Source organism: Gobio gobio (assembly GCF_949357685.1).
Source record: "Gobio gobio genome assembly, chromosome: 2".
Classification (NCBI taxonomy): domain Eukaryota; kingdom Metazoa; phylum Chordata; class Actinopteri; order Cypriniformes; family Gobionidae; genus Gobio; species Gobio gobio.
This window is the reverse complement of record NC_137098.1, coordinates 189,908-202,500: the sequence shown is the minus strand read 5'-3', so window position 1 is coordinate 202,500 and position 12,593 is coordinate 189,908. Positions and strand designations below refer to the sequence as shown.

The 12,593-nt window shown below is 42.7% G+C and overlaps 1 protein-coding gene across 1 annotated transcript in view; it reads right to left on the bottom strand.

Annotated features, from left to right (window-relative positions):
* dctn6 (dynactin subunit 6) overlaps positions 1–7,843 on the bottom strand; it is a 10,513-nt gene extending 2,670 nt beyond the window's left edge. Inside the window, exons 1-6 of the mRNA XM_079810891.1 lie at positions 7,622–7,843; positions 6,670–6,734; positions 3,923–4,028; positions 3,754–3,842; positions 3,633–3,680; positions 2,225–2,367 (exon numbers count right to left, since the gene is read on the bottom strand). Coding sequence (XP_079667017.1) covers positions 2,225–2,367; positions 3,633–3,680; positions 3,754–3,842; positions 3,923–4,028; positions 6,670–6,734; positions 7,622–7,659 — 489 coding nt within the window. The 5' untranslated portion in view covers positions 7,660–7,843. The remainder of the gene's footprint in view (positions 1–2,224; positions 2,368–3,632; positions 3,681–3,753; positions 3,843–3,922; positions 4,029–6,669; positions 6,735–7,621) is intronic.
* Positions 7,844–12,593: the final 4,750 nt, after the last annotated feature.

Here is a 12,593-nt window from a genome sequence, read left to right as displayed (position 1 = left end):
GCCATGGTTCTCAGTCGGAAAAGAGTGGATTGCCCGCTTCAGGTGGGTGGAGAGTTCCTGCCTCAAGTGGAGGAGTTCAGGTATCTTGGGGTCTTGTTCACGAGTGAGGGGAGGATGGAACGGGAGATTGACAGATGGATCGGTGCAGCTTCTGCAGTAATGCGGTCGATGTACCGGCCTGTCGTGGTAAAGAAGGAGCTGAGCTGCAAGGCAAAGCTCTCGATTTACCGGTCAATCTACGTTCCTATTCTCACCTATGGTCATGAGCTGTGGGTCATGACCGAAAGGACAAGATCCCGGATACAGGTGGCCGAAATGAGCTGTCTCCGTAGGGTGGCTGGGCGCTCCCTTAGAGATAGGGTGAGGAGCTCGGTCACTCGGGAGGAACTCGGAGTAGAGCCACTGCTCCTCCACATCGAGAGGAGCCAGCTGAGGTGGCTCGGGCATCTATTTCAGATGCCTCCTGGACGCCTTCCCAGGGAGGTGTTCCGGGCACGTCCCACCGGGAGGAGGCCCCGGGGAAGACCTAGGACACGCTGGAGGGACTATGTCTCCCGGCTGGCCTGGGAACGCCTCGGGGTTCCCCCGGAAGAGCTGGAGGAAGTGGCTAGAGAGAGGGAAGTCTGGGCGTCTCTGCTTATACTGTTGCCCCCGCAACCCGGCCCCGGATAAGCGGAAGATGATGGATGGAACTAAATTACTGATCTAATTACTGATCTAAAGCCCACACTGTCCCTGTATGATAATTGAAATTAACTGATGACATCACCGTTTTCTCCGGAGCGGCTGTACGGCTGAATAAAATTCTGTTGCATTATTTTCCTGTTTAACACTGTAAAGCTGCTCTGAAACAATCTGCCTTGTTAAAAGCGCTATATACAGTGAGGAAAATAAGTATTTGAACACCTGTCTATCAGCTAGAATTCTGGCCCTCAAAGACCTGTTAGTATGCCTTTAAAATGTCCAACTCCACTCCATTTATTATCCTAAATTAGATGCACCTGTTTGAGGTGGTTAGCTGCATAAAGACACCTGTCCACCCCATACAATCAGTAAGAGTCCAACTACTAACATGGCCAAGACCAAAGAGCTGTCCAAAGACACTAGAGACAAAATTGTCCACCTCCACAAGGCTGGAAAGGGCTACGGGGAAATTGCCAAGCAGCTTGGTGAAAAAAGGTCCACTGTTGGAGCAATCATTAGAAAATGGAAGAAGCTAAACATGACTGTCAATCTCCCTCGGACTGGGGCTTCATGCAAGATCTCACCTCGTGGAGTCTCAATGATCCTAAGAAAGGGGAGAAATCAGCCCAGAACTACACGGGAGGAGCTGCTCAATGATCTGGAAAGAGCTGGGACCACCGTTTCCAAGGTTACTGTTGGTAATACACTAAGACATGGTCATGGTTTGAAATCATGCATGGCACGGAAGGTTTCCCTGCTTAAACCAGCACATGTCCATGCCCGTCTTAAGTTTGCCAATGACCATTTGGATGATCCAGAGGAGTCATGGGAGAAAGTCATGTGGTCAGATGAGACCAAAATACAACTTTTTGGTCATAATTCCACTAAACGTGTTTGGAGGAAGAAGAATGATGAGTACCATCCCAAGAACACCATCCCTACTGTGAAGCATGGGGGTGGCAGCATCATGCTGTGGGGGTGTTTTTCTGCACATTGGACAGGGCGACTGCACTGTATTAAGGAGAGGATGACCGGGGCCATGTATTGCCAGATTTTGGGGAACAACCTCCTTCCCTCAGTTAGAGCACTGAAGATGGGTCAAGGCTGGGTCTTCCAACATGACAATGACCCGAAGCACAGCCAGGAGAACCAAGGAGTGGCTCTGAAAGAAGCAGATCATGGTTCTGGCGTGGCCTAGCCTGTCTCCAGACCTAAACCCAATAGGGAATCTTTGGAGGAGCTCAAACTCAGGCCAGAAACCTGACTGAACTAGAGAAGATCTGTGTGGAGGAGTGGGCCAAAATCCCTCCTGCAGTGCAAACCTGCTGAAAAACTACAGGAAACCTTTGACCTCTGGAATTGCAAACAAAGGCTACAGTCCCAAATATTAACATTGATTTTCTCAGGTGTTCAAATACTTGCAATCCATGATTTCTAAGTGGGAGAACTTGCAAAATAGCAGGGTGTTCAAATACTTATTTTCCTCACTGTAAATAAAGTTGACTTGACACACACACACACACACTCTGGGTCTGGGTACCTGCGGTCTCTCGGTCTGCACGCGCCTCAAACACTCGGAGCCGTAGATCACCGTGTTCTCCGGAATCACTTCACACGTGTTCACCTGACAACACGCACCGACGATACAGCCGCTGGTCAGCATCACATTCCTCCCCACTTCAGCTGCACACACACACACACACACACACACACACACACCAGCATCAGCATCACATTCCTCCCCACTTCAGCTGTACACACACACACACACACACACACACACACACAGCATCAGCATCAGCATCACATTCCTCCCCACTTCAGCTGCACACACACACACACACACACACACCAGCATCAGCATCACATTCCTCCCCACTTCAGCTGCACACACACACACACACACACACACACACACCAGCATCAGCATCACATTCCTCCCCACTTCAGCTGCACACACACACACACACACACACACCAGCATCAGCATCACATTCCTCCCCACTTCAGCTGCACACACACACACACACCAGCATCAGCATCACATTCCTCCCTACTTCAGCTGCACACACACACACACACACACACACACCAGCATCAGCATCACATTCCTCCCCACTTCAGCTGCACACACACACACACACACACACACACACACACCAGCATCAGCATCACATTCCTCCCTACTTCAGCTGCACACACACACACACACACACACACACACACACACACACACCAGCATCAGCATCACATTCCTCCCCACTTCAGCTGCACACACACACACACACACACACCAGCATCAGCATCACATTCCTCCTTAATTCAGCTGCGCACACACACACACACACACACACACACACACACACCAGCATCAGCATCAGCATCACATTCCTCCCCACTTCAGCTGCACACACACACACACACACACACACACACACACCAGCATCAGCATCCCATTCCTCCCCACTTCAGCTGCACACACACACACACACACACACACACACCAGCATCAACATCACATTCCTCCCCACTTCAGCTGCGCACACACACACACACACACACATACACACACACCAGCATCAGCATCACATTCCTCCCCACTTCAGCTGCACACACACACACACACACACACACACACCAGCATCAGCATCACATTCCTCCCCACTTCAGCTGCACACACACACACACACACACACACACACACACACCAGCATCAGCATCACATTCCTCCCCACTTCAGCTGCACACACACACACACACACACACACACACACACACACACACACACACCTCCCCACTTCAGCTGCACACACACACAAACACACACACACACCCCAGCATCAGCAGCTGCACTTCAGCCGTTTCTGCTTGACTCTCTCACACACACACACACACACACACACACACACACACACCAGCATCAGCACATAAACACACACTTTCCTCACCTTTGGATTCAATGACGTTGTTGTCCCCGATCTTCAAGGCCTGAGACACTGAAACACACACAGGTCAGGGCTAGTTGACAGAATCTGAAGCTGAAGTTGAACTGATCGTATGAAGACGTACCGCATCCGACCTCGAAGACGTTATTGATCCCGATGCTCATGGCCTTGGGCTCCACATCCTCGGCTTCCGGCAGGATGTTTTCAGGAAAACTGGGGTTTCACACACACACACACACACACGTTGATTAAAGCACCTCCGCAGGAATGCAGTGTTAGCGACGAGTGTTCACCTGTTGATGATCAGGGCCTGCTCCTCGATCAGGTTCCCCTCTCCGATCACGATGGGTCCGGCCTCCGCGATGATCCGGGCCTTCGGGTGAACCACGGTCCGCGCTCCTGGAACACAAACCATCATTACAGCACATTCATCAGGATATAGCGGAGCCTCACGTGTGTGTGTGTGTGTGTGTGTGTGTGTGCTCTAGCACCCTGCAGACGGTTCCGGCTGCATCCACTGGAGGGCAGCAGACACGGCCGGAACCGTCTGCAGGGTGCTAGAGCACAGGGCCTCAGAAACACACCATGACTTCATTACCAAAAAATAAAAAAAGCACCTCTTCTTTCACTTTAGCAGAGTTATGTAACACAGCTCTGTCCCACTGGCTATGACATTCTTCATCCAACAGTGGCTAAAGGTGCAGAAGGGGCTTCGCCAGGGGCCGCTCGACTAAGGGCCCTCGACCAGCTGACCTGAGACCTGCTGCACTGAGACCTGCTGTCAGACGGACAACAGCTGGCCAATCTGAGAGAGGTGGAGCAGTGGATCCTCTAGTGCAGTGGGTCTAGGGCCACACACACACACACACACACACACACACACACTCACACACACACACACTCACACACTCACACACTCACACACTCACACTAGGGATGGGCGATATGGACTTAAAAATGTATCCCGATATTTTCTAGTATTTATTGCGATAACGATATCAATGACGATAAATGTAGTATCATTCCCCATGTTTTTGGATACAAGTGAGAGCTGCATGCATTCTTGAGAGACTCAGAAAAACAAACAATGATCTAGTAAAACGTACCTGTCATCAAATAGGCTCCTATAATACATTAAAAACAAATATATATATATATATATATATTAGAGATGCTCCGATCAGCATTTTTGGGTCCGATCACCGATTACCGATCACCAATATCATGATCTGCCGATTGCCGATCACTGCCGATCACAGAATGGCAGGGGAATGGCAATCTTTTATCTATAATCTTGCAGAGTTTGTAGATTTGAAACTATTTTCAAACTTTTTTTCTACAACTAAATTTGTAGAAATGAAACTAACTCTAAATGAACTGAGTCAAGATCTTGAAGAACCACCAAGTGTTTATTTTAGAAAATGAGATAACTTAAGGCTACTGTAGGCCATCTTTCCCAAATAAATGTATATAATAAATGTATATAATTATCTCACCTAAATATTTGATCATGCAGTGCATTTTTGTTTTTAAAAACAAATTTTCAGGCAGGTCTAACATTAGTATTGAGGTAAGAAATACTAAAGACATTTAATAAGAAATCAAATGTAAATTAATATTAGTCTTCCCTGAATACATTAAATTAGATTAATCCTTACACTTAAGCTTGCAAAAGTTAGTCATTCAAGAGCAGTGAGTGTCATAAAGGTTCATCAAACACCACAAGACAAAGAGAAACTCAGAGACAGCAGCAGTTTATTCGACAGCTGTCCCTTTAAGAGCGAACACGGATACGGTTACAGCTGCACAAACGTTCACTCGCGAGTTACGACGGGGTTTACGTGCATACTGGTCAAGACGGTCATTTAGTACATACATTTGTGTGTATCTGACCATTTCAGCGCAATTTGTACTCTCAAGCTTTTTGTGAGATGGCCTGTGTGTGTGTGCGCGCGCTCACGGTCTGGAGAGCGTGCGAGTGCTGAGCGGCTTGAACACTGGCAAGACTTAAAAATAAATGCAAATGATAAACTTTAGTGACGATGCGACACTGCCTCGACTGTGCAAAGTGGCAAATCCTGTGTCAACTGTGCAGCTCGATTTTAGTGCACATGCGATGCGCTGATGTGAAGCCATTTGAGCATGCCTTTATGAGAGGGAGAGAGAGAGCGCGCGCACGCGGTGATTCACGCGCGCTGTTTGTGAACTTACATTCCACAGAAAGTTTTCAAATGACTGCGTAAGTTATTTAATATAGAAATATGAATTGTACCTCACCTTCAGCATTATAATTATTTTACCCGCGCTGGAAAGAGAATGAGACGGTGTCGCTGCGTATCATGCCCCAGCTCTCACGGCAGGTGCGGGTTTATGTGTCGTCAGCTGCGATCGGTTCATGAGATCGGCCTTTTTGGAGACCGCCGATCAATCATCCCAAAGCGATTATCGGCCGATCGAGATCGGTTGCCGATCAATCGGAGCACCCCTAATATATATAATTAATTAATTAGTTTTTTATGTGAAATTCCACACCAGCCTTTTCAGAAATGGAAAAGTTGCAGATATAATTGTCTTCTGTAAAAGTGCAGGTAATGTTTAAATAGTGCAACTGTGCTAAAAAACATCACACAATACAAACAATAATAATTTTGAAATCAATGACAAGTTTTACATGTAAACCGATTCTGTATTTATTCATACATGGTGCAAACAGTGGTAAAAATAGCAGAGACAGCAAAAGTAATTATCCCAAAAAAAAACAAAGTGACGAACGCAGCCAACGCGGCCATCATAAAGTAATAACGGCCAGCGGCGGCACTGTGCGGATGGGTCGCGCCATCAACTAGGCTTTATCGTTATTATCGCGGGAAGACAAATTCTTATCGTGGGGAGAATTTTTACCGGTATATCGCAAACGATAAGATATCGCCCATCCCTAACTCACACACACACACACACCGATGGTCACGTCTCCTCTGATGTCACTCTCTCCACACACACACACACACACACACACACACACACACACACACACACTCACCGATGGTCACGTCTCCTCTGATGTCACTCTCCACACACACCACAGCTCCCGCTGCGATCTTCACACTGGAATCAGAAACACACAGAACATCGGATCAGCACACGCGCACACACACACACACACACACACACACACACACACACACACACACACACTTTCTGACAGGTGTTGATGTTAAGTTCTCTCACAGAAGATTCTGCTGTTTAATTCTCTCTGATGTTGTGTTGAGTTATTATCGTGTTTCTTATCGTGTGAATCGTGTTTTATGGGATGAAATACAGTTTACTTATACTAGATATATAAATTACATCCTAATATTTTAATGACACTTATACAAGCACAAACAAGTGAATATTAATGAATGCGAGCACATATAATTTAACCCAAGAAAAGTTTAAAAAAGTGGTAAGGCAAACTTATTTTTCCTTATATGTACAGTAGGATATATACAAATCTCACTCCAACCTGAACTTAAAAGCTGGCAACCCTGATATATCTCTCTATATCTGTAGATGATACATGTCTCTTTCATTCACAAAATTACACCAAAACTTACTTTCCTAATATGACAAATACCGTATGAACGAGAGCAGATAACGTTACTGTAACATCAATCAAAACACAAATAACAAACGCGCAAAGAACTGCACATCATGGCTTCTTTATTCCTCTTGAAAGCTCCTGATTATTAATATAACAAAAAATGTAAATGAATCCGCCGCTGGTGTTTTCCTCTATTATTCATAATGCATGTTAATACAGATATCATTATTAATATAAGCATCAATGTGACGTTGGGTGTGTCGGTTTCTGGGTTATTTTGGTTTATTTTTAATCTAGAGCAATACAATGACACAAAGACGTCTGTGTCGCATTATGAACATAGTTGCAGCTGCATTCGTGAGATGTAGTTCTTAAAAACGTGTCAAATTGTTGAATATATATATTTTACCTTTTCTGCCCGGTTTGTTTTGCACTCGGATCCGCCATCTTGACTCGCCCGATGACGCGTGTGACGTCAGTTGAGCGCCGCCTGCTGGACACTCAAGGCGCCCTACGCAGTGTTCACTGAGCAGGGGAGTTCTCTCTCTCTCTCTCTCTCTCTCTCTCTCTCTCTCTCTCTCTCTCTCTCTCTCTCTCTCTCTCTCTCTCTCTCTCTCTCTCTCTCTCTCTCACACACACACACACACACACACACACACACACACACTACTAATCTGCCATCTGTCAAATCTTCTCAGATGTAGAGGAGAACGCGGGGTTAGTAACACACGTTTAAAACTTTCCACATATGCCAGGATGGCGAAACTTAGTTGGGTTGTTCCTGTTATACAGTGACTTTTCTGTCTCTATGATTTACTAACTTCTTTTTTTTATCACAGATATAGACATTACAGTTTTTCTCGATTGCTAAGACACATTTCTTGTAAGCTGCTCTCCTTTTCTCTAAACTGTGAACACAAAACCCATTTTCAAGCTACATTCACAAAACCTCAGACTCTTCTTGCAAAACCAAACTTTCACCTCAAAACAGTCCAATCTCTGCTCAAAACTGAACTATGTTGTCAAATCATTCCCAGAGTCCATCAAAATTAAAAACACTACTGAACAGTCACTAAACACTACGTAGAAAAATAGAAAACACAATGCTCAGGACATGAAGCTGGAGAAATACATGTTTATTGTTCACTGTAGGCTAAATGCATATTGCAAAACAAAAAAAACCCTGTGCATTTAGCACTTGTAGAAAAAGACAAAACAGAAATCTTATGTGTTTGCCACTTGTGTACAGTAAGCCCATGTGAAAATAAAGTACAAAAATATACATGGAATACTAGGCCTACAAACAGTTAGACCAACCCTCCATTACAATACTACAGTATATGGTACAGTGATGTACTGAAACATATATTTACTTACAGTATACTGTGGTACAGTATATAGTATGTCATACATTAATTGCTGTCAACATTTACATACTGTACTATAAAGTCAAAAAAAGGTAATTAGCTGTTCTCTTCTCTAAATCTTCGGATTATGGTGGACACAGTGAATCTACTGATGTTTGGTTGTACCCTTTGTCCAGCCTCCCTCATGCTCATACCATGGACAAGAACATGGTCAATCACAGTAGCTGATATTTTTGTCCTTTGTCTTCACTGACCACCTCGACCACCTTGACCTCCTCTCACACAAACTCTTCCTCTCAGATTTCTATCCATTGTAGGGCCTCACAAACCAGTGCTCTCTGAACTGCTGACTGTATATGTTCCCTCACATCATTAGCCACAAGTGTGATCCATTTTGAGTTGTTGTGTTCAAGTGGTGACATCTGTGCTTTAATTGTGTTTGACTTTTGTCGCCTGTGCACACCGTTATACAGCACGGGTGCATCACAATGAAAATGTGTTGGCAAGTTGTGTCTAAACAGGTGAAAAGTGCTTATGGTTTTGCCAAAAGAGTGATTGATTCAATCAGAGGGTTCAAGCAACTGAGCATTTGGTTCAGACAATAGGGTTTAGTGTTTTAGCAATTGAGAAAAACTGTAAAAACACTATTTTGTATTACACACCTTTTTTATTAATATATGCATTCAATTTGATCATGTCCTCAGTGCAAAGTAATCAACTTCCACAAGAACTATAAACCATGAAATTATAAAAATCTCAAAATATGTTTAGATTATGTTCTAGAATAAACTACCTCTAATCATACATATAAATCATGTGAAACATTGGTTATTTTTTTAATTGTATTTTTTACAATTGTCTTCGTTTACGGTGCCCCTGAAATCATCTTCCAACCTGTTAGGATGCATTTCTCGACTTCCAAAAAAGACCACAATTCCATTGAGACAATTTTCAGGAAATGACATCATTTATTTTTCCTTTGAAATGTTATCCTTCTTGTTCGTTTGGCTGTGTTATAAAGAATATTTGTCTGGTCAAATAAAAATAAAAAAACATATCTGAGTTATAAAAGTTCTGTTTTTCTGTGGAAGCAGAGCCGGCTCGAGGGCATAAGCGAACTAAGTGGCTGCTTAGGGCCCCTAAGAGCACATGAAATTACTTTTTGCTGCATGGTATGATGATTGAAATCGCGAAATGGCCTTAAACAATCACTAAATCAACTGTAAAATGTTATGTTTTCTAATATCTGCACGGATTGATTCTGACAGCGCTGCCCGAGCTATATCTTGTCTGACGTGCTGCATGTTTTGGACAGAGTAACGTTACAGCAGAGCTTCCAGTTTCTCAGTAAAGGTTTTTCTGCAAGTGCTATAGCCTATCGTTCCCTTCGGAATTATAAGTTGTGTAGCCTACATTTTGGAAGTTTTTATTTTAAAAATAAAAAGGTTCTTTCTACACAGTCGACTGGAATGTAAAAAAATAAATGTTTATTTCCGCCAAAATAAAAGCTCTGTTTAATATTTGAAAGAAATCAACATTTCTCTTCAAGAAGTCTCTTCTGCTCACCAAGGCTGCATTTATTTGATCAAAAATAGCTACAGTAAAAACTGTAATATTGTGAAATATTATTAGGCTATAATGTAAAACAGCTTGTCTGTGTGAATGTAGGCCATAGTAAAGTGTAATTTATTCCTCTGATCAAAGCTGAATTTATCATCATTATTCCAGTCTTCAGTGTCACATGATGCTTCAGAAATCATTGTAATATGATGATTTGAGCTCAAGAAACATTTATGATTATCAGTGTTGAAAACAGTTGTGTAGGTACAATGCTTTTGTGGGTTTGCTACTGTTACAATTAAAAACCGTATAAGGGTAAAAGCATGACAGCCAGACATGATGTAAGCAACACAGCTACAAATACTAAAATTGATACTGGGTGAGCGAATCATCAAGAACTGACAATAGTCAACCGTATTGGTGGCCCAGAGTGGCCCCCAAATAAAATTCTGCTTAGGGCCCCATAAGGGCTTGGGCCGGCCCTGTGTGGAAGGTTAGCAAGCTAAATGTTGATCACTCTAAGAGCTACGGCTAACTTAGCATAACATCTGTCTATAAACCTAACAGGGTGGAAATTCTAATAGAATAAATTGTATTTAGTGTATATTGCAAATTCTATATAGACATGTATATAAAACAATATTATATAGGTGCAGTTCCACACATTACTGATGGCAAGCCATGAAGGACGATGAACTCCTCCACTGTAATACTCCATCCACCCTGTTAGACGAGTCTTTTCTAAATAATAATTTGACAGAACTGTTAAATGGTTTACATACTTATGTCTTATTTTGGGAGGTGAGGATCATTAACAGCATATACAATATGTTTTTGAACACATTATTATTTACCATCCTGTTGGCAAAAATGGGTACAAAAAGTACCTGTTCTTAATAATCAAGATCATCAGTAATTGTTGTTATTGTTTCAGGAATAAATAAAAAATACCATGATGGCATAAGAGATGCATACTATCCAAGAAGAGCTTGTTATTGTTTAACATTATTAACATTTTGTGAGAACTATGTATATGTCCCTAACAGGGTGGAACACCTTCACGGCCAGTGTCTGAACAAAGGCACTACAAATAAATAATTCTGAGTAGATTCAGAGCTTGACCAATATGTACTCCTAATTGTTAAACATGTAACTATTTTGGTAGGGTTAGGTTAGTAATAATATTATCTGTGCATTGCAGGAAAGCATGTCTTTGGCCTGTGTGAATGTGGGAGTCTTGAGACAGTAGGACTGTAGAAAGTATAGGGCAGAAAGAAAGGTATTTTTAATTAACAAAAGATACCTTTCAGGCACCTGGCAGGACTTGGAGTTGAGGCTTTTTCTGTTTTATCTTTGTTTGGACACAGTGACAAGCATAAACTGATCTTCGAGACAGTTCTACAATTCCTGCATGACACAGGATTGTATGTAAGAAACTAGTTCAAACTTTGACCTGTGGAGGGCAGTAATACACTTAGTAGTGTCTACACTGCCGGAATCCTACACAGAGAAGAAGAAGAAGAGTCTGGCCCTGTCCCAAATGGCACCCTAAACCCTCACGTCTTCCTCTGAGTCCGTACTTTCACGATGTAATGCCGCTTTGAAAGAAAGGAGTATTTTCTTTTCTTCATTTATTCTTCATGTTTTCTGGGGTGATTTTGTTGTATTGATTTGTAATCATTGCACATGCTTTTTGGGGTTATTTGAGATTGTTTGCTAACTGGTTTCACTACTAATGTTTAGTTTATATTTTCTGTTGTAGAAGGACTCTTTGTTGCTACTAGCATTCATACCACTTCCTGTGATTGCTTGGATTGCAATTCATTATCTGTGTAATTCCTCTGCCTCTTGGATCTCTTCGATCTTATTCTTATTCTTCGAATATTCCGATGTATTATGACCTCTGACCCTTTAAAGTTGCCAGAATAATAATCATACACTGTTTTTTTAATTGGCCAGAGGAGAACTGCCCCCCGACTGAGCCTGGTTTCTCCCAAGGTTTATTTTTCTCCATTAGGTCACCTAATGGGGTTTAGGTTCTTGCCACTGTTGCCTCTGGCTTGGCGTGCTCAGTTGGGGACACTACATTTTTCTAAATTTTTCAACTAAATATCCAAATAAATCTAATTATTAAAATAAATTAACCATATAAACTAAATTACTCATCTAAAGCCCAAACTGTCACTGTATGATAATTGAAATGAACTGATGACATCAGCGTTTTCTCCAGAACGTCTATACGGCTGAATAAAATTATGCTGCATTATTTTCCTGTTTAACACTGTAAAGCTGCTTTGAAACAATCTGCATTGTTAAAAGCGCTATATAAATAAAGTTGACTTGACTTGACTTGACTTATGTACAAAGGAATGTAAGGAATACCTGCACTTTGGCTTTATTTACCCATCATCTTCGTCTTATGCATTTGTGGACTACATCCTATTTATATCCAAG